Raw genomic sequence first — 22,545 nt, 5'->3', positions numbered from 1 at the left:
ATGCCAGACTGGATCACTTAATTAAAAAAATAATAATAATAATAAATAAATATATATATATACACACACACACACACACACTATATATATATATATATATATATATATAGTATATATATACATATACATACCATTACACACACACACACACACACACACACCATTCTAGGGGCGCCTTGGTGGCTCAGTTGGCTAAGCATCTGACTCTTGGTTTCGGCTCAGGTCATGATCTCACAGTTCATGAGTTCAAGCCCCGCATCAAGCTCTGTGCTGACAGTGTGGAGCTTGCTTAGGATTCTTGCTCGCTCCCTCTCTCCCCCTCTCTGTCCCTCCCCCACTCCTGCTGTCTCTGTCTCAAAATAATAAACTTAAAAAGAATACCATTCTTGGGAAAGCAATAATGATAGATAATATTTCCTGGACACTACACTTACTACTTCCTTTTTAAACTCACACCATGAGGTTGGCAATCTTGTCCTCACTCTATAGGTAGGGAAACCAAGGATTAGGAGGCAAGAGCCTGAGATCATGGCTGAGGACAGGCCAAGGGGGGTGGTCTTGAGGAGGGGTTCTTGATTAACCTCAGCAGAAGCCCTTGACTCACTTGATGGAAAAAATGAGGGGCATCAGGCGTGAATGCCTCACTTTCCTGTCCCTCCTGCTCAAGGCACACCACGGCTATCAACTCAAGATGGGGCCTTCCCATCCCAGTTACCACAGCACTTCTCACATCTGCCTCCAGCCACCACCAGTTGCAAACGCTCCAAGAGCTCTTCCTCACACGGAGAGGACTGTGTCCCACCCAGCCTCTTCTGATGCGGTGAGACCTATACCGGCAAATTACTGAGAAAGCAGATATTTTTGGAGGGGGCGATTTGGCAGTTCTGTCTCAGTTTAAAGTGGGCACTCCAAAAGTCCAGAAGCATCCTCTATGACTAACAGTGGGGGGTGTAAAACACGGTGGCATTCAGGGGCGCCTGGGTGGCTCAGTAGGTTAAGCGCCTGACTCTGGACTTGGGATCAGGTCATGATGACCTCACAGTCCGTGAGTTCGAGCCCCTCACTGGGCTCTGCAATGACAGCGCGGATCCTGCCTCAGATTCCTCCCCTCTCCCTGCCCTTCCCCCGCTTGCACGCTCTCAAAATAAATAAAGACTTAAAAATAAATAAACAAGTAAATAAATAATAAAAAACGGTGACGTTCACACAAGGGAATACTCTGGAGCCATGAAAAAGAACAGAGGGCTTTTTGCCCTGGTATAAACCACAAGATGCCTTGTCAGATGAATAAGGAATCTACAGAATAAAATAGGCTAAATCTAAGTTCTAGACATCTGCTGTAGGACACATTGCTGACAGTTAGCAATCCTCTACTGGGTGCTGAAGTTTAGGAAAAGGGCAGACTCATGTTAAGTGTCCTTACCACATAGACACACACACACACATACACACATACACACACACACACACACAAAGGGACACAAGGAAACTTTTGGAGGTGACAGAGGTCTATCTTGATTGCAGGAATGACTTTATGGGTGTACGCATATGTCCAAACTCATCAAAGTGTACACATTAAATATGTGCCAGGTTTTGTTTATCAATTACACCCCAGTAAAGCTGTTTTAGAAATATAAACGGGCTTGCCACTGGACAGCAGAGCCAGAAAATGAATGTTTCTGTTTGCTTCCACCTGCCTGTATAGATCTTTAAAGGATACATAAGAAACATGGCAATTGAGGGGCACCTGGTGTGACTCCTAATCTCAAGGTCATGAGTTCAAGTCCTATGCTGGGGATGGAGCCTACACTCAATCAATGAATATAAATAAATAAATAAATAGATAAATAAATAAATAAATAAAATCAATCTTGCTCATTGATCTCCAGGGGGAGCTGGGAGAGACCATGCATTGGGTTAACTCTTGAACCTCTTAAAGTGTGAACCATATGGAGGTTTTATAAACACAAAAAATAAATTCAATTTTTGCAAAGTCAAATAAGTAGAAACGAAAACCAGCACACTACTCGATTTTGAACTTTTGCTGTTAGGAGTGTTTCCCACAGGAATGCCGGCACAAGGGAGCAAAAGTAGACACGAAAGTATGTGCACACGCATTCTCCGCAGCGTTTTTAAGTGAAACTGCACAGCTAGCCAACTGCCACCCACAGTGTGGCAAACAGCTTCAAACCTGGCCCCCATACCCCCCACACCTCGCGGTATCACATTCTCATTATTATGCTTCAGTGTGGGCTGGGCCTACTGAGTGGTCGTGACGCACAAAACACGGCAAGAGTGATGGGGATATCGCTCCCACGATTGGGTTACAAAAAGACGCTGGCTTCCCTTCCATCTTGGGTGCTCGCTCACTTCCAGAGAGGCCGCCAGCCATGCCGTGAGCTGCGCTATGAAGAGGCCTTCACCTGTGAGGCACTGAAACCCGCCCACAAGCACAGAACGAGCCAGGAAGTGGGCCCTTCCCCAGTGGAGCCTACGGATGAGACCGCAGCCCTGGCCCACAGCTTGACCGCAACCTGGACAGACCTTGAACCGGGGGCAGGAGCTCTGCTGTCTGGATTCCTGACCCAGGGCAACTGTGAGGCAAATCCTTGCTATTTAAGTCACTGGGTGGTGGGGGTTGTCACACATCGACAGTGTGCACAGACCAGATGGCGTGCGGACTTGGCCATTTAACAGAGCCAAGTGTCATGAATGATGCGGACAGAAGGCCACTACTTGATTGGGAAAACAAAACAAAACAAACAAACAAACCCAAGACAAACTGAGCCCACGAATGTAAAACATTTAAGAAACTATAAACGTCTCTACGACCCAATGCATGGAAACCCAACACCGAACTGGTACGTCTGCCTCTAGGGAAGAAAGTGGTTTGCTCAGTGTGTGTGTTCGGGGTGAGAGGGGAGAAGAGGTATGAAAGGGAACTTTTTATGCGACACGCTTCAGTGCCTTTGTAGCTTTATGAAACTGTAATCGTGTGTGGCATCAATATATTTTTAAGGTTAATTAAAAAAAAACCCAAGATGGTGGAAAAATATGTATTAGTGAGTTTGGTGTACCTTGAGACAAATAGATCCTTTCTAGAAGGTCTCCTTTTTCTCATGGTCTTCCTGTCAGCTGGGCATTTTCTCTCACCCAAGACAGGTTCACAACTATTCATGTGTTGGTGTTTAAGCGTTTTTTGCCCTCCTTTTTTTTCTAAAGTTATGTTCTACCATCGGGCGAATTCTCGGGAATTTCCTACTTCCAGCTCTAGATGCAACGGTCCAAAAGCAAACTGATCAAAAATGAAATGCTTCCAACTAGTCACTCATCCAGTTCTGACGGTCACGGATGCTCTGGGGATTCTGACAAGTTGGCAGAAACCGTTAGAAACAGGTTGGCCTGCTACACTTGCCTTAAGAGTGCACTTGCGGGCGCCTGGGTGGCTCTGTCGGTTAGGCATCCCACTCTTGATTTCGGATCGGGTCACGATCTCATGGTTCGTGAGATCAAGCCCCGTATCGGGCCCTGAGCTGACCGCATGGAGTCCGCTTGGGATTCTCTGTCTCCTCTCTCTCTGCCCCTCCCCCGCTTGCACACACGCGTGTGCACACACTTTCTCTCAGAAATAAATAAACCTAAGAAGCAAAACAAAGCGCATTTGGCCAGTGAGGACAACAGAAGCTAAGAGCAGCTTTCCTGTGGGGAGGACTGTGCTGAGTCTGTCTCATGCTCGATCCTGTGGGGAAGCCGCTATTTGACAAAGGGAAAACTGAGGCTCAGAGAGGCGTGGGGACCTACCCAAAGCCACAGAGCTCATCGATGCAGAAGCTGGCGTTTAGACCCTGTTACTCTAAGGTTTTCCACCATTTCCTTCTACAAAGTAGCCTCGATACTACCCTGCGCTCAGAGAAAACCTTTCCCCAAAGACTCGTTACTGGTGATGGCTGGCTCTAGGGCGCTTAAGCACTTAGCCGACCGCCTTTCCCTGTACGGACCGTGAGGTGAGCAGGTGAGCCCTAGGTGTCTAAACGTTCTCTCCCGGGACATTCTAGCAACCCTGGGCTTTCCTCTGCCTCACCTGGGGAACACGCACCCGTGAATACGTCAGGACGGTCCCTTTGGCTCGCGTCCCCGGGTGTTGAGGTCGAGAGGCCCTCGCTGGCCAGACACAGACAAACGAGCGACCGGAAACGTTTCTCTTCGATCAGTTTCTCCCGGACCCCAACCTGCAGGGCTATTCATGGCCAGGTGGAAACAGCGCCGGCTGCTCCCTCCTGGTCTCTCTGCGGCCAACGTGGTGATCGCGCCCTCCTGGAAACACTCTGCTTCCACGACACTCGCCTCGTCCTCCTGCCTCCTGGCTCCCTGCCCAACCTGACATGTGGCTCTGTCCCAGGGCTGTCCTTGTCCCCGTGTCTTCTCCTTCTTCCAGAGGTCGCAAAATGGCGGCCCGGTGGCCTCGTCAGACCCACAAGCGGATTTTGTTTGGTCCTCACAGTGTTTTTGGTTGCAATTTGAGTGCCGTTAGGTGGGGCAAGCACTCGACAAGTTCGCCACGGTCCCCGTCACTCCCTATTGTCTGCCACCCGTCCGCTTCACGCATTTCCATCACCTGCCTGGTCCCTGAAGCCATCTGAGTTTTCAAAAGCCCCTGCTACACACGCTGCCTGGGAAACGTCACCCGCTTGTCCTTCAACTACCACCGGCGTCTCCCACTCCACCTTTCGTCTGCAGGACCGTCACCCAGGGAGCTCGTTCAAAGGTGGCTGATTCCCAGCCTCCCTCCCTCCCCCAGATTCCACTCAGCAGAGCCAGGGCAGGACGGTCAACTCAAATGCCTACGGGGGCCAGGCGGGCCACATAAATGAGTGAACTAGCCAGGCATGACAAAAGTCGACGGCCAGAGATATCGTCAAATTGTATCTTTACTGAACGATGGCGAATGCACGGAACACAATACAAACATGTGTGATACTGGCGTTCATATTTCAAATTCAAAATTGAAAAAATACAGATTGAAAAATAGAAATATTTAATTATTAAAATTTTCTCTTTCGTTACTTCTGTTGCTCCTTTGATTTGAAGCCAAAGGCCGACATCATCCCTTCCGCACCGAGAGGTCAACGTCGGGCCTTTGGATGTCACGGTGGGACGGGACGGGCAGTTTAGAATTCTACCCTGAATCCTGAACTGGGAACGGTATTTCGTTTGATTCAGTTTTGTAACGGAAAACAGCCGTTCGCAGGCGTGGGTACTTCCAGACACAGAGACTCAAAACAACTACTGGGGAGAGTTGTACGGCTGTGATCTTCACCAGAATCACATCTAGGAAACCAGCACCCTATTGCACTGTGGTTCAGTAACTGCTCGGGTCTGCACTCACACGATCGACAGCAACCCGCAAAGGCCAACCGCGCAGTGTTAGTTCCTTTTCACAAAGTCTGGATGCAGAGAGCCTTTAGGGGAATTTGGTCTTGAAGCCCACAGTCTGGGTGAATGCGGTCCAGGCCGTGTCTTTCGTTTCTGGAAACCCAACCATGGCAAAGGAAAATACTCCTTGCCGACGGCTTCCCCATCTTTGCCGGGACGGGACAAACACGATCATACATTCAAGTAGCTGTTTGTGAACATCTTTGCAGAGAAACAGTGTTCAGAGGGGTTGTGACCTCCACCGGAAGTCTTTGACCGACCTTCTCAGGGGGTGTGGCCTTCGCTTCATTGGAAAGGAACCCAGGGGACAGATTTCAACTGTTCAGGTTCCTTCCACACCATCACGTGACGACCAAGTCACAGTGCTTCTGGAAAATACATCAATCAAGTTCACATTCGACCTGCCCACGGTTAAAGGTCAGGTGTCGTGTCGAGGACGTCCACCGTGTGTTCCGGGTACTTTCTGAACGCGACTCGATTCCTGGCAATTGAGGCAACGAGCCGGCTTGCGTCCTGGCCAGATGTTGCCCCTGGGACTGAGGAGTCCTGACAATGCCCACCCCCTCCCCGGGACACAGGTCATTAGGTTACCGCACCTGTCTGCCGCCACGCTTAGGAACTCTCGCCAGTCTACGCGAGGCTCGTCATTTCTCTCGGTGCATAAAAAATAGCTCAGCTCCCAGTGCCGGGCCTGCCTCGGCACCGTGTCACAGGCTCCTTCGGTCACGTCAAAATCCTCAACACCACAAATAAATAAAGCTAACCGGCTGGCAGTAATAGTTCGTGAGCGACGACAGAAAAGGCCACAAATGATCGGACTCTTTCAAGCGACCGGACTTGGAAATCCTCTGGTTTATCTTCGACTCACGGTGTGACACAAATGTCCGTTTGGCTGAAGCGACAGTCTCGACTGGCGTGTGTTTCTGTCCGGGATGCGTCATCCCGCTCCTTTATAAACTCGCCGTCTGTGGAGTTTATAATGCCCGGGGAAGTTCTTTTCTCGCTACTCTGGAACTGCGTCTCGCGGCCACGCCACGTCTATGACCTGCTTTCTTTCTGAAGCAAACCCTACTGACGTTTGAGGCCCTTTTTCAGTTCATTGAGTATCGCGTCTCGCGTCTGTTCCGTGTACTGGTCGAAGCTCTTACTGTGCTTGGATTCGTAATGACGTCTCAGGTTGTATTCTTTCAACACAGATACGATTTTTTTGCATATTAAGCACATAGGCATACTCTTCACTTCCACAAAGAAATAGGCTCGCTCCCATTTTTCTCGAAACACGTGGCCCTCTCGGTCTCTCTTTCGTTTTGCCACTTTTGATAGAGACATGGGTACAAGAAAGGTTTCACTCTCCTCTGATCACTACCCCGGGAACAACCACAGCGCAAGCCCAAAGGCAACGAATGACCCTCTGCCTCGCGGTGGGAGCCAAACAGGAGTGGTGGGGACTGTGGCGAACCAGAGAGCACACGCCCCATTGATGGGGGCAGCTCCAGCCCGTTGTTGCTAGGCAGGAGGGCGGGCCCGAGGTGCCAGAACTTCTGACTTGTCGAGAGGAGCCAAGGCTGTAGATTGTGTGTGTGAGTGTGTGTGTTTGAGTGTGTGTGTGTGTGTGTGTGTGTGTGTGTGTGAATTATCCCGATTTTTACAACTAACTCGTTAGGAAAAAAATGCTACGTATGCTAACACAGGGAAGGCCAAACAAAACTCATCTGCAGAGTGGCCCATGGGCCACCAGATCGCAACCTCTCTCCTAGGACAGGGCCCAGGAATCTGATGTTCACCAGCGTCCCAAACCACACGGATGCTGGTGGTCCAGGCACGGACCACGTTCTGAGCAATGCTAGTCTAGAGTCTGACAACAGGCCGTGAACTCTCTGCCTCCATGCCGGGCCACCCTCGTACTCCAGATCGTGTCTGTACCCAGCTGCCCCTGGGCGCCTGAGGACGCTCTTTAGGGCTCTTGCCTCGCCACATTCCAAACCTGTACCCTGCCACGCTTTCCCTCTCCGGGACAGGCACCGTCCACCCCGTCTAAAGCCCTGGGAGGTCAGGCTCTAACTGGGACCCGGGGCTGGCCCTCTCCTCATATGTGACCCTGTCCGCTCCTGTGGCTTCAACAATCAAACATACACCGTCCCCTAAGAACACATCCTGAACTCCCAACACGTCACCTGTGCCTTGGACATTCCCTGGACCCGTCAGCGCTCACTACTGGTTCCTCCCGCTTCCCTCACTCAGGGAGGCTCCCCCATCTAACGGCACCCCCGGGCCAGAAGCCCACTCCACCACCCCTTCACCCCTACTTCCTTCACATGGTGTGCCAGTCCCGACTCACCCTGCTGGCCCTCTGACTCGGTCCCAGCCCCTCCACTGGCCTCTCTCCCCCTGAGGCCACTACCCTAGCCTCCTCCCTGCGTTCCTGGCCTGGTATTGATTGCCCTGTCACACTCCACAACCCAGAGGCCCTTTCTCACAGTGGGCTGACCCCGGCCTGCTCCCTGCATGTGGCCTCCCGTGGCTCTTCTGAGTCCCCAGGACAAACCTCGAGTCACCCCATGTGGAGCCTGGGCCTCCTCCCAACCCGGCACCTGCCCACCTCTCTAGGCCCTTCCTTCCTCAGGCCGGACTCGTGTCTCTGAACATCCCAAGCTTTCTCCTGCTTTCCCACTGTCCCCGCACCTCGATCACCATTGGCCTCCTTCCTCCCCAGCCTCATTGACTCCTGCTTCTCTCCCAAGACTGCTGAGCCCGGCCAGCTCAGAGGCCTCTTCCGGGCCCACACAGTCCCCGCCCTACCTCCACGAGGGCACACAGTCCTGTGAGCTGTGCCTGCCTGCCTCCGTGTCCCCCCCAAGCCAGGCTGCACCAGACTGCCTGACTCACTGCTGAGGCCCTGGCGTCACCAGCCCGGAACCTCAGGGACATCTGCTGAAGCGAGAACAAGGACAGAGAGGTCTCCCCCCAGGTGTCCTCCTGCCCAGTCCTGGGGGACGTCAGTGACGGGAGCCGGGGCGTGTGTTAAAAGGAACTTTATTGGGTGTCGGGGGTTCAGATGAGATCCATGAGGATGTCGTCCTCCATGACGCTGGGCTGCAGGCCCGGCTGAGGAACCGGGCCCCGGGGACCCCCGCTCAGCAGCATCTGACCTGGGGGGCAGTGGGGAAGGGACTGCATCTCCCAGTAGTCCCTGGGGCCCTGAAGGGCCCTGGGCCTGCTTCCTCCCTCTTCCTCTAGGAGCCCAAGGTAATGACTTTTCTAGGAAGCCCCAGGGGGACCCATCAGAGGCACCTTCTGGCCCCGTCAGGGCACAAATGTACTGATTCCCATGAGCCTTTACAAGGCCATCCCCCCAAATACTTCTCTGGCCCTAAGACTACGCTTCCCTTCAGCCCCAGGACACGCAGGAAAGGAATCACGGAAAGAGCTCTTGTCCCACTAGGTCTTGATCCCCTGGGCTGTATTCTCCAGAAGCCCTCAGAGCCTCCCAAGAACCAAGGGGAACCAGCTTCCATTCTTGAATCCAGGACTTCACTTCCCAGGAGCCCTTGGTCTTGAGGCTCTAGCCAGGGGCTGCTGGGATACCTGGTCCAGACCCCTGCCCTCCCCAGGGACCTCCTTACCTGGCAATGGAGCTCTTGGGGGAAGCTGTGCGGGCCAGGACTGGGCGGGTGGTGGGTGCAGGAGGGGGGGCCCCAGCTGGGGCTGCCCCAGGCCCTGGTGTGGTGGGGGCAGCAGTGCAGGAGCCCCTGGTGGCTGGAGATGGTGGAGGGAGGCTTGGGGTGGGGGCACGCCAGTCTGGGGCTGGGAGATCAAAGAAAGTGGCTCAGAAGACCCCAGCAGAGAGCCCCCCGCCCCACCAAGCAGCCTCTAGCACAGAAGTTGCCCAGAGAACATCTCATCCAGTGGTTGGGGGTCAGGGGTGGTCTTTCTTCAAAGGAATCTTAAAAGAAGCCCATGTAAGACACACAGAAGAGCCGGCCTGCCTGGGGCCTGTTCATACCCTCTGATCATAGCCAACCTCCTTCCTCCCAAACAAAAGGACCAGAAACATCAGGGCCCAGGGCCTAGGCCCTGTGGCTCCCATCTGCCCCCCACCCCTAAATCTCACCGGCGGTGGGTTGAGGAGAAGACTCCGCAGTTGGGGGTTGGCCCCAGGGTTCTGAGGCCGAAGGATGGGTCCAGGAGGGGGGGGGCCGGGGGCTGCTCCAGGAGGGCCTTGGGGGGCACCCGGGGGGGCCTGGGCAGCACCCTGGGGCTGGGGCTGTCCCGAGGCCGCAGAGGCCCCCACGGTGCCCTGAGGCTGGGGCTGTGGTGGGCGGAGCTGGAGCTGGTGGGAAGAGATGGGGGTGAGGGACGAGGCAGATTCCCCACGCTCCTTGGCCTCCGAGGTCAGGTCAAGATGACAGTGTCCTTTGGGGTCTCCCCTCCCTGGCCCTGACCCCATCAGCCCTCTCCTCACCAGATTCTGTGAGGGTCTCGCCTGGTCCTCCAGAATGGGGCCCAGCCCGGGGGGTGCCTGCTGTGCCCCCATCTGTGTGGGACAGGGAGCAGGTCAGTGACTGGGGGTGGGAGTGGGGGGGTTCCGCATCTGGGGTGGGGAGGAGCATTGTGAGCCCTGAAGGGGAACCTGTGAGGAGCTAGGAACGTTCTTTGGGAGTGGGTGGTCTGGGAACTAAACCTTACTCTCCCCAGTCCCCGAGAGGGGGTGGCCTCAGAGATTTGACGCAGACACGGAAAATGGTACAAAGATCACATGAAACCGTGGGGATGGAACTGAACTCAGGCGGCCGTGTCTTGGAGGACAGTGGGCACTGGCAGTGGAGCCCAGGAGGGATGCCGGGGGTCTGGCCGGACACTCAAGGGGGGCAGGCAGCCATGGAGGGGGGGGGGGTGCCGGGGGCCAGGGTCACTCACCCCGCGCTGCTGTTCCAGTTTCTGCTGCTGGACCTGCTTGTGGTTGGTAATGACCTGCCGGATGCCGTTGACAAAGCCGCTCTGGTCGTAGGGGATGAGGCCCATGAAGATCTTCTTCTTGGACGAGTACAGGAGCATGAGCACGCGCACCTCGCAGGGCGCCGTGTGGGGGAAGTGCACGCAGCCGGCCTAGTGGAGGACGATGAAGCAGTCACCTCTCCACAAGGAGGAGCAGGAGGAAGTGGCCCCTCGCCCCGCAAGGTTCTAGAAGCCCTACAGGTGCCCGGGTCCCGCCCAGACGCAGACTCACAAAGCCGTTGCCCATGATCCGGTAGAGGCCTTTCAGGGATTCCAGGTCCTTGTTGGTGAAATGGAACTGCACCATCCTTGAGTTCCGGAACAAAGGGCCCAGGGTGGTCTGGGGGAGACACGGGCCAGCCAGCACGCTGAGTGGGGAAGGGAACGGCGGGGGACGGGGAAGGGACGAGGGCAGGGGCTGGCGGCGTTCTCGTGAGCCACTCACCAGCAGCTGCTGCGGGATGAGCTGCATGATGAGCTTCTGGGGCCACTGCTCGGTCTTCCTGGGGCCGCACAAGAGAGGTGTCAGGAGGGTGGCGCACGCCCCGGGCCACCCAGCCCCCACCCCCACAGGCACCTACAAGTTCTCGCCGTGATTCACGTAGACCTGGCACGGCAGCGACCGCGTCAGCTTGGTGTTGGCGTCTACCGAGGCGGGTTTGGGCTTCTGAGCGGAAAAGTGGCACGTGTTACGGCGAAAGGGGCCCCGAACCCTAGTCCCCTCAATGTCTCCTGCCCTAGGCTGGGAGCCCCAGAGCACATGGGCTCCCCTGGTGTAAGTCCCACGAGCCCTGGGCCCCTCCTCCAGACCACCAATCCCACAAGCTCTGGACGCCATGATCTCCTGAATCCGTCCCGACCCTGAACCTAAGACTTCTTGGTTCTTCACCTGCGACACAGTTCTCACTACCTCCCTAGTCCCAAACCCTGAGTGAAAAGTCCCAGGCTTCTCTCCTCAGGACAAGTCCTACGGCCCCACAGGGACCCCGGCCCAGTCCCATGTCCTAACGGGCCACGAAAGCCACTTGGCTCCTCGTGCTACTCACCTCCTGCCACTCAAGGACCCCGCTCCAGGCCAGGAGTTTGTTGGAGACTGACTGCTGCCCACCGAGGGCCGGGGCCCCCAGCTGGGCTGGGGAAGGGCCGCTCACCCCGCCTGGGGCCACTGTGCCCGCCTGCCAGAGGGGGGAGGGAGGACAACAGAGTAGGATCAGAGGGTCTCTCGGGAGGCACAACCGGAGGCACAGACAGACCGGCGGGAAGAACGGAACGCAGGTTCCTTTCTCAAGGACTCGATGGTCCCTAGGACCATAAACCTCTGTAGGATTTGAGGACTGAATGCCCATGATGCCCTGACTCCGATATCCCTTAGAGTCCTCAGCCACTCTCCCCCTCCAGGAGCCAAAGCCCCACCCACGATTCCGTCCCCACACCTTCCAGTCTCGGTCATCGGTGGCACAAGCCCCGTGAACCCGAAGACTCAGAACAAGACCCGTGTACCCTCACACCCTCCTCAGGAAGGCGAGCTGCTCGGCCTCTGCTCTGTTAGCGGCTGGAAGGAACAGGGCGGTGGGGCAGGCGTGCGAGCACCTACCATGGACGGTGCCCCAGGTTGTGCGGGCGGGGCCAGGCCCGGGCCGGGAGCCACGGTGGAGACCAGGCTGGCCTGGGAAGCAGGGGGTGGCTTGGGGGCGCCAGGGGGGCCTGGGGGTAGTGGTGGGGCCGGTGCCTGGCTGAAGGGGGGACCCACTCCTGGAGCAGCTTGCTGGAGAGGGTTAATGGGTGAGACTGTGGGAGAGACCAAGAGAAGAGGTGGGGACCGTTGTGCAGAGAGGCCTGGCTGACCCCAGCCCACCCCGCAGCCCGGCCCCAGGACTCACAGCGTGGGCCCAGCCCAGCCTTCTGGTTCTTGGCGGCTTCCACCGCATTCTGGGCAGCCACCTGAGCTGCGCTCAGGTTCCCAGGGACCTGGGTGGGGAGAAGGTGATGAGGGCCACGCACCCCAGTCTTGGTGCCCCAAGGGGTCATGTCACCGTGCCCCCACAAGGCACAGCTACGCCGGCTACAACGCAGCAGGAGCTCACGGCTGCCATCACACCACGGGGACATGACTCTCCGGCCTGAGAGTCCCACCCACCCTGGTGTCCCCGTGGAGACTCCCATCACCCCACAAGCCCCAACATCCTACTAGGTCTCTCCTGAGAGGCCAGGGCTCCCGCTAGGCCCCAGGAGCATGTCCCCTTCCTGGCAACATCCATACCTGGTACTGCTGGGGGACCGGGGGCAGAGGCTGCTGGGGGGCTGCTGACAGCGAGGCGCCTGAGGGTGGAGCTGGAGGCAGGGGCACAGGCTGCTTTGGCTGGAGGGGGCCTGGGGCTGAGCCACCCCCAACTGAGAGTGAAGGATGGACGACCAAGCCCCGTGAGAAGGGGTTCGAGAGAAGGGAGAGAAATCTAAGTCAGAGGGAGCGTGGTGGGGGGCTGCCCCCCACCGTCCCACCGTCCCCCGGGCCTCACCCGGCAGCACCAGCCCCCGCACCAGCACCATGTGCCGGGGGTCCTGGCTCACATCTGTCGGTGGCTGCAGCGGCTCCAGCATGGCCGGGGGAGCCGCCTTCTCGAACAGAAGCCTCAGGGCAGGCAGCTTCCGGGGAGACACGATGGAGAAGTGGATCCCTTGCTGCAGGAGAAGGGATGAGTGGCCAGGGTGGGGGCCCGGGGGCCAACCCCCAGGTAACTGCACCTGCTGGGCCCTAAACCCAAGTTCCCATCGGGCTCTGAGACCAGTGACCACGAGACCTGGAGGTGCTGCCCCAGGGCATTCTGGGTTATAGCTCTTCCAAAAGGGGTCAGCAGAGCTGGCCACTCTGACGCAGGAGTCCGGGCCCCGGCGCTCTCCTCCCTCAGCTCTGGGACTCCAGCCTGTGCCCCTCCATCAGACTCAAGAGTCCTCACCTCCCCGATCTTCTGCACGAGACTCTCCGTCGTGTACCCAGAGTACGTGGTGCTCTCGACGGCGGGCAGCAGGTAAGGGGGCGAGTTACAGATGAGGAGGCAGACGCGGTGTGTCTGGCCACTGCCAGGGATAAGGAAAGATGTGGAGCCGGGAAGAACGGGGGCCCTGAGAAGGGACAGACCCGGCACCGGCAGAGCCGCAAGTCGGGAGTAAAAGCCCCGCTTTATGGCTGAAAACACGGAGGCCCAGAGAGGTTTCGGACTCTCTCTAGGTTGCCCGGCTGGCAGGGGGAGCAGGAGACGGACCCGCGGCAGGCTGCTCTTCCCAGTGAGGACACTGAGACCGGCCATAGGCCAGGGGACGCCTCCCACCTCCCGCCTGCCACCCCCAGCGCTCAGCACTCAGGGCCCACCAGCTCCCCCCAGGGTGAGGCAGTGGGCGGAGTCACGAGCCAGAGTTCCCAGCCAGGTAGAAAGGGACACCTGGGCCCCACGTGGACCCCACATGCCGGGCACACTCACATCTGCTCCCGCATCTTCTTGAAGTCATCGAATAGCTGCAGGGCGGTACTGAGGCCTTCGGCGATGAGGCTGCAGGTCTCACCTCCCCCGCCCATGAACCTGCAGGAGGCCAGGCTGTCAGCCCCAGGGCGTGGGGGTGCCCGGCGGTCCCCAGGGCTGCCACCTCCCAGCCCCCAGGCCACACCTGGAGAGCCTGCACCTGCGTGTCGCCCTCCTCTCCACACTCCACCACGCAGGGACACTTGCACTCCCTGCTCTATCCCCGGTGCTGACACAGTGCCGGGCCCAGAGAGTGAGGACAGGGGCCGCCCGTCATCTCCTGTGAGGGAGGCCCTCTCGCAAGAGGCCCTGTCAGAGGACAGAACGGGGAGAGGCCCCGGACACCAGGCCTATGATCCCGTACTGTGTCCCCATCCCCGCACACCTCCCCTCTGGGCCATCCGTTCCCTCTTTAAAGCCAGCCCTGGCCCCAGCCCACGCCCCCCACCAGCCCAATACGGGGGCCTCCGCTGTCCTCCCAGCATCGAAGGCTGACCTGTGTCCGTCCCCCTCCACAAGAGATATGGAAATCCTAACCCCAGTAGCTCAGAATGTGCCCTTATTTGGAAACAGGGTGTCTACAGAAGTTACAGACTACACTGAGGTCCAAGAGTGGGCCCTAATCCGGTATGACCCACGTCCTTATGGTCAAAACAGGGAAATGTAGACACGGAGACAGACATGCTCAGAGGAAAGACAACGCAGACATATGGGGAGAATGCCACGTGGAGACTGGAGTCACACAATCACAAGCCAAGGACCGCCTGGGGACACCAGACCCTGGAAGAGGCAAGGAAGGATCTTCCCCTACAGGCTCCAGAGGGAGCACGGCCCTGCTCCAAACCCTGATCGCAGACTTCTGGCTCCTGAACTGTGGGTCACTACCTTTCTGTGGCTCTAAGCCAACCCATTTCTACAGCTTCGTTATGGCAGCCCCAGGAAACGAATACACAGGCCCGGGTTTCTCTTGCATCTGACATGGAGACAGGTCACCAGAGCCCATCCCCTGTGGGGCACGGCATAGGGAAGGCCTCTATCTGTGTGAGGCTGTTGTCACGATTCTTCAGGTCACATGGCTGCGAGGCTGACTCTGCCACAGGGAACGTTTGTGCAGGTAGGGCCCCTCTCTGGGAGATTTGAGGGCTCTGTCCCCTTGAATTGTGTGGCCCCCGCACTGGGGCCACACGTGCACACGTCTGAGTCCTCTCTTACCCCCCGCCCCCCGGGTCTGACATGAGGGAGACATTGGAAAACATGAGTTAAAAACGAATTGTCGGGGGGACACCTGGATGGCTCAGTTGAGTGTCAGACTCTTTTTTTTTTTTTTTTTTTAATGTTTATTTTTGAGAGAGAGAGAAGAGAGGGCAGACAGAGAGAATCCCAACCAGGCTCTGCACTGTCAGCACAGAGCCCAACTCGGGGCTCGAACTCACAAACTGTGAGATCAAGACCTGAGCCAAAACCAAGAGGCAGACACTTAAATCGACTGAGCCACCCAGGCGACCCTGAGAGTCCAACTCGGTTTCGGTTCAGGTCATGATCCCAGGGTCTTGGGATGGAGTCCTGTGTCGGGCTCTGCACTGAGTGTGGAACCTGCTTAAGATTCTCTCTCTCTCCCTCTGCCCCTCTTCTGTGCACGCAGGTGCTCTCTCTCTCCCTCTCTCTTTAAAATGGGGTGGGGGGGCCCTGAATGGCCATGGGGGCCTGGCTGGCTCGATGAGTAGAGGATGCAATGCTTGATCTTGGGGCTGGAGTTCGAGCTCCACGTGTGGCATAGTTTACTTAAAATTAAAAAAAAAAAAAAATTGAAAACAAACAGCTACCGATCCAACCATGTCCATTAAGGCCAGAATAAAGCCAAGCTCTTATCTGGGCATCCGGGGCCCTCTGTGCCCCGGACTCTGCCCAACTACCTGCCCCATCCCTCTGTGGGTACGTCTTCCAGAATGTCTCACGTGTCCCTGGTCTCTGCAATCTGCCACATAACCAGTCCTCTGCCTGTGCTACCCACCGCCCCATGACCACATGCCAGCCCTCTTCTGGCCCGGGAGGAAAATCCCTGCTTATCTATCCTGTGACCCCTCCGCCTCCAGCCCAGAATCCCCTCCCTCCAGGAAGACTGACTCACCTGCCACCTGACTTTAGCGCCGCCCCACCCCGCAATCATATCCCACGTCACCGGATACTGCGACCGACAAAGCTTCCATCCGTGGCACACCCAGAGCCAGGACGGCCTTCAGTGACGTGGACCGGGTGGCCTGAACCATCTCAGCACGTGCCCAAGGTGTCTGAAGACACACAGGGCCTCAGAAAACGCCTCCTGGACCAGTGAGTGGTGCACCAGCAGCCAGGCCGACAGCCATGGCAGCTCGAGCCCCCTGCTCCTTAGCCGGGGTCTTGCATGACTCTCTTTCCAGTTTTGGGCTTCTGCCCTCTGCTCCCTCCACGCCGTGTGTGCTCGGAGCCTGAAGCCTTCCTTCACTGCCCCGCCCCTTACCCCCCCCAACCCCCCCCCCCCCCCCGCCCGCCCAGCTCCCAGCCCTCCTCTTCCTTACCACTGACACTCTGTTCTGCAAAGGAACTTTCGAGACCAGAGTTGGAGCAGATCCCAATGAATGAACCAGCCTTACATCCAACCTGCCACCGCTGTCTGTTCCTAAATAAATCAAACCACTATTTTCACGGGTCTTTTTGAGCCAAAAGTTCCCTGGGCTGGGCCTGGCCAGAAGGCAGTGGGGGTGGAGATACGAGCAACTGCTGCCCCGCGTGCAGGGCTCCTTTTAGGGGCACAGAAATGCTTGGGGACCAGACAGAGGTGGTGGCTGCACTGTGTGAACTTACGAAATGCCACTGAATTGTTCACTTTAAGATAGCCACCCAGGGGCGCCTGGGTGGCTCGGTCGGTTAAGCATCTGCCTTCGGCTCCGGTCACGATCTCACAGTTTGTGGGTTCGAGCCCCACATCGGGCTCCCCGCTGTCAGCATGGAGCCCGCTTAGGAGCCTCTGTCCCCTTCTCGCTGTCCCTACCCCGCTTGCGTACTCTCAAAAATAAATAATCCATTTAAAAAGTTTCTTTGAATAATCACCTCTGTTATGTGAACTTTGCCTTGACCTAAAAAGTAAGTTATGAGGGAAAGCGTGATTGGCCAATCACTTCAAGATTCTAAAACCTGCTTTTTGCCTTCCTGAGTGTAAGCTGTCACCAGCTCAGAGAGATAATGTAACGAATGTTTTGCCCAGGAATCAAGAAATGCTGGAAAACGGAGGGGGAGGAGGGGGCAGAAATAAAATCTGGCCACTTGCAAGGCAGGTTTTGAATACCATAAGGTTTACGACGAGCCTTCATCCCAAACAAGCCCCTCAACGATGCGAACCGTGAAATCAGATGAAATACAAGTGCCCTGGTGTCACGGGTGGACTGACTTGTACTGCTTCCCAGGCCCCTTGCTGATGTGACACCCTGAGTCTGCACCGCCCGCTTTCACGGGGTAGTAAGTCCTTGGAGGTACTGGCCGAAATGAATGAATGCGAACAGCAGCCAGGCTTGCCCCACCCAGCTGCTCACCCCACGTGAACACCCCCTCCTGGAGGGCCAGGACCTGGCCTGTCTCATGTCCCCAACTCCTCACGGCCTAGGACAGTTTGCTCCACAAACATCCATTGCATGAATGAACGAACACGGGCATGCATGAACAGACTGTCACGATGCTAGGGAGAAAGCGCTCAGGGCTCTTTTCTTTCTACATGCATGGCTTTGGATTCTGGGTCACTTGCTGCAGAGGAGGAGGGGGGAAACCCACCTCTCTTGAAAGAAAGGAAATGGGACAGCAGAAATAAATCCTCTCAAAGCAAGGACGTTTCAAAAGTCACATCGCCTGCTTTGTAACTTAAGTTGCGGACATTCTGGGAGAAGGTAAGATTTCCTCTCCGAGTGGGAACAAAACCCGCTGACTCTCTGTGATCTCTGTGCCAGACCTCCCGGAAACGTCACAGAAACCAGAGCGAGATGGTTACATAGGACTTGGTAAAACGGTAGATAATGGCTTAAAATGTTTATCAGCTGACTGGGAGGACTCCACAGTGAGCGCACGGCATACAAAGCTTTTTCACTTGGTTAAAAGTACAGTGTATTCTAAGATGATTAAGGGGGAGGCATGGATATGTGCTGAATGTGCTCAGAAACTACTTCCCTCTTCTCTTCCAGATGCTTTGGAAAGACTTATCTATTTATTTATTTGGTTTTTTCAACGTTTCAGTCTTTACTTGTTTAACTAGTCTCCACACACATCGTGGGGCCTGAACTCACGACCCCAAGATCAAGAGTCGCATGCTCTTCCGACTGAGCCAGGTGCCCCTCCCCGCCCAACCATGGAAAGTTTTTTGTTTGTTTGTTTGTTTTTTTAACGTTTATTTATTTTTGGGACAGAGAGAGACAGAGCATGAACGGGGGAGGGGCAGAGAGAGAGGGAGACACAGAATCGGAAGCAGGCTCCAGGCTCCGAGCCATCAGCCCAAAGCCCGACGCGGGGCTCAAACTCACGAACCGTGAGATCGTGACCTGAGCCGAAGTCGGACGCTCAACCGACTGAGCCACCCAGGCGCCCCGGAAAGTTTTAAATAAGGGGGTTTAACTGCTTTTCCTGACACTTAAACACCCACCAGAAGGCTTGGTTTCTTGGGGATGACCTTCCCCATGGCTTTCACTCATTCATTTACTCAGTCATGGTCTCCTGGGGCCTTTTGGGTGCCAGGCCCCAGCTGGAAACAAAAAGCAGGGGAACACCAGGGACCTAGACACGCATATTCCAAAGGCGTGGGGCCGGGACAGGGGAGGGAGCAACTGGCAGCTTGCCAGAATCAGGGAAGGGACATCTGAGTTGAGTCCCGCAGCTCACGGCTCACCGGGAAGAATCATTAAGGACCATTACACGTGTTCTGCACGTTCACTCACACATTCACTCTTTCCGCACGGTTTTCCTTAGACCTCCTTTGCGCCAGACCCCGCGCTTGGTGCTAGGGACTTGAGCGACATCAAGACATGAACTTGGGCCTCAAGGACCCCCATGTCACATTATTCAAGCCTCACCACATTCTATCTCAGCAGTGCTCAGCTGGAGTGGATTTTGCCCCCCGACCCTGACCCAAGGGGACATTTGATAATGCCTGGAGACATTTTTTGGTCACCGCTTGGGAAGTGGCTACTGGCATCTGGTGGCTAGAAGCTGGGGAGGCTACTGAACAGCCTGCAGGGCACAGGACAATGAATGATTTGACCTAACGCATCAACAGTACTGAGCTTGAGAAATGCTGCTCTGTCTGGACCACTAACTCCAATGACCATGAGGGGTCAAACTTGGGTGTCAACTTCCCAGTGAACGTGCAGCACCCAGTCCAGCACACACAGCCTGGAACAAAGCAGGCACCCTGCAAACAGTTGCTGCACGGACATGTGAAGAGAACAGCAGCCACGAGCCAGTGCGCTTTAATGAACTCTAACTACAGATCAGAGCTGGGGCCAGGCAGCACAAAGGCACGGTATGAAGATTAGCTCCAGGGAGCGCCCTGGGGGACTCGGTCGGTCGGTTAAGCGTCCAACTTCAGCTCAGGTCACGATCTCACCATTCCTGAGTTCGAGCCCTGCGTTGGGCTCCGTGCTGACAGCTCAGAGCCTGGAACCCGCTTCAGATTCTGTGTCTCCCTCTCTCTCTGCCCCTACCCCGCTCTCCCTCTCGCTCTCAAAAATAAAAAATAAATAAGAAAATAAAAAGATTAGCTCCTGGGATCCTCCCAGGAGCACCAAGATACGGATCACCGTTATCCATTCACAAACCAAGAAACTGACACAGGAAACAATAGCAACCACTAACTAACAAAGCACTTAAGTGCCACGTGCTGTCTTAAGTAGTCATCAAGTCAATGTGATTCCCAGAGAATGCCTACAAAGGCATGGTAGCCAGGTCCCTCAGTGGCCCCCACTCCTGGTATTCATACCCTTGGCATTCGCCTCCCTTCACACTCCCCCTCACTGAACGGGACTGACTTCTAAACTGGACAGAACGTGACAAAAAGCAATGCTGTGTGACTTCCAAAACTTGATCATAAAAACCCTCATAGCTTCCTCTTTGTTCTGTCGTGTTTGCTCAGTCTGAGATAAGCCAGCTGCCACTTTGGGAGCGCATGCCGCAGCCACACAGTGAGCCACCTTGAAATGGCTCCTCCAGTCCTGCAAATGACTGCAACCTCATCAGACCCTGAGCCAGAACTATCCTGCTAAGCCACTCCTGAATTCCTTACTTATAGAAATGGCATCAAATAGTCAACATTTATTGTTTCAAACCGCTGTTTTGGAATACTCTGTCACGCAACAGAGAATAAGGAATACGATAAGCAAGTAACACAAGTACCATTAACGTCTTCCCTTTAGAGAAATAGGAGAGGGCCCTCTGGGTGGCTCAGTTGGTTAGGCTTCGGACTCGATTTCGGCTCAGGTCATGATCTCACGGTTTGTGAGTTCGAGCCCGACATCGGGCTCTGTGCTGGTAGTGGGGAGCCTGCTTGAGATTCTCTCTCCCTCTCTCTGCCCCTCCCCTCCTCGTTCTCTCTCTCTCAAGATAAATAAACAAACATTAAGAAAAAAGAAATAGGAGATAAGCTACGTTAGGCACAAAGGGAGCAGGGACTCCTGGATCTCGGAGTTCTGTTGTGGTTTATCCGTGATGTGACCCCAGGCTGTCTGCACCCGAAAAAGCCTGTAATGCGAACATTCAAAATCCCATCCAAAGCACAGAGGGGTCTATATCCTGGCCTAGTCCCACCGGCCTTGCACTCAGGCTTCAAGGTAGCCCTCTGAAAAAGGAAGACCGGGGGCGCCTGGGTGGCTCAGTCGGTTAAGCGTCCGACTTCGGCTCAGGTCATGATCTCACGGTCTGTGAGTTCGGGCCCCGCGTCGGGCTCTGTGCTGACCGCTCAGAGCCTGGAGCCTGTTTCAGATTCTATGTCTCCCTCTCTCTCTGCCCCTCCCCTGTTCATGCTCTGTCTCTCTCTGTCCCAAAAATAAATAAATGTTTAAAAAAATTTTAAAAAAAGAAAAAAAAGGAAGACGGGAGTACAGATGAGACACAGCAGAAACCACGCAGAGAATCACAGGGTACAGGTGGGCGCTGGCCCTCCGCAGGCCTCCTAAACTGGGAAGGTTGCTCTACTTCCAAACCGGATGGCAAAACTGCTGAGCCCACAGAACCCACCACGGAAGTGACTTAGGGACACAACTCCCTCCCCGACCGTTCGGCCACCCTGTGTGAAGGGATGGTTCCCGAAGCTCAAGGCAAGCCACCATCGGTTCATGGGCCCTCACAGGGTCCCCCCCCCCCACCCCAAGCACAAGAAAAAGCTCACTTAATGCCATCGAGCCAGGTGACAAACTCATAGGCGCTGCTGGTGGGAGCGTGACACTGTACGTAGGACTCAGGAGCGCAGTCCACCGTGTTGAACACCACGAGGCTGTACTGGGTCCCCCCATACTGGGAGAGGAGGACAGAGAAACTTTTCATCTGGGACCCCACCTCCCACCTCCCGCAGACACAGGAGTCGGGGCCCCGGCGCCCTCCTCCCTCAGACTCAGGAGTCCGGTCCCCGGCCCCCTCCTTCCTCAGACTCAGGCGTCCGGTCCCCGGCGCCCTCCTCCCTCAGACTCAGGAGTCCCAAGACTCACGTCTCCCCCGAAGTCCGTCTCAGCAGGAGGACCACCATTAAAGTACCTGTGAGGGTCGGAGGTAAAAGGTCGGGGTCAAGCCAAGAGGCTGTGGAGAACTAAAGTCGGAGGGCGGGGTTGGAGTCGCGGAAACGGCACTCACTCGATGGCCGGAAGCAGGTAGTGCTTGCGCAGCCCTTCGAAGTAAGGCCCCAGGTTGGCTGTGCCCTCGATCACAAACACCACGTCAGCCACGAGGCCCCCGGCGCGGGCCGGGCCCTCCGACCCGGGGACCATGCCCCGCGCAGCAGCCGCCACCGCCGCCACCGCCGCTGCCGCCGCAGCTTCTGCGGGAGGAGCGGAAGTGCGCCTGCGCTGCGCGTGCACCGGCGCCGGACGTCTCAGCTGCGCTGCTGGACGCGCCCGCGGCCATGTTTGTGCGGGGCACGCAGGGCTCGTTGGTTCTACCTCCATCCTCGTCCGCACCCACCGCGAGCGAGATGAAGCGCAAGCGAACCCCTTCAGGAGCCTGACGGGGGAGATTGAATCATTGTCAGGACTGTGGAGAGTGGCACGTATTGAAAGAGGCACCGTCAGCCGCCATGTTTGAGCGAGGCGCCAGTTCCGACTCTGGTCTCAACGGGAGGGTCAGAAGACCTGGTTGCTATGCAACGCGTACGCTGCCCTAGTTTTCTAACGGAGAGATTAGGTTTCTAGTTCAGTTTTTTTTCTGGCGGGAGGAGATGGAGGGGGAGGGTCGCGTGAAGGCGCCAATCACAGCCTCAGAAATAGGGTTACTAGGCAACGCTTAAGGCTGCCGTCCACTCGGAGGGAAATGAAGCTGTTCTTCCCACTCACGCCGAATTCCGACCCAAGTGGCGGTTGCTAGGCAACCCCTGATTGTTGTTTTC

General features: G+C 56.0%; 1 protein-coding gene across 3 annotated transcripts; it reads right to left on the bottom strand.

Annotated features, from left to right (window-relative positions):
• Positions 1-4,910: 4,910 nt before the first annotated feature.
• MED25 (mediator complex subunit 25) lies at positions 4,911-22,014 on the bottom strand. Of its 3 annotated transcripts, none has more exons than XM_047836263.1 (18): positions 21,798-22,014; positions 21,656-21,701; positions 21,340-21,464; positions 13,905-14,003; positions 13,383-13,503; positions 12,945-13,107; positions 12,689-12,819; positions 12,309-12,396; positions 12,023-12,216; positions 11,475-11,603; positions 11,010-11,095; positions 10,874-10,931; positions 10,661-10,768; positions 10,351-10,539; positions 9,896-9,967; positions 9,545-9,763; positions 9,057-9,237; positions 4,911-6,746 (listed from the first exon to the last, which is right to left on the bottom strand). In XM_047836263.1, exons 1-18 carry the CDS (start codon positions 21,929-21,931, stop codon positions 6,502-6,504), a joined length of 2,388 nt encoding a protein of 795 aa, XP_047692219.1. In that variant the 5' UTR covers positions 21,932-22,014; the 3' UTR covers positions 4,911-6,501. The 3 variants fall into 3 exon arrangements, with proteins under 3 accessions (XP_047692219.1, XP_047692220.1, XP_047692221.1); XM_047836265.1 differs by lacking the exon at positions 4,911-6,746 and adding an exon at positions 8,451-8,582 and having other exon boundaries at positions 21,798-22,013; XM_047836264.1 differs by lacking the exon at positions 9,896-9,967.
• Positions 22,015-22,545: the final 531 nt, after the last annotated feature.

Source organism: Prionailurus viverrinus, chromosome E2 (assembly GCF_022837055.1).
Source record: "Prionailurus viverrinus isolate Anna chromosome E2, UM_Priviv_1.0, whole genome shotgun sequence".
NCBI classification, from domain to species: Eukaryota; Metazoa; Chordata; class Mammalia; order Carnivora; family Felidae; genus Prionailurus; species Prionailurus viverrinus.
The sequence above is the reverse complement of the archived record's forward strand: the minus strand, read 5'-3'. Positions and strand labels throughout refer to the sequence as shown.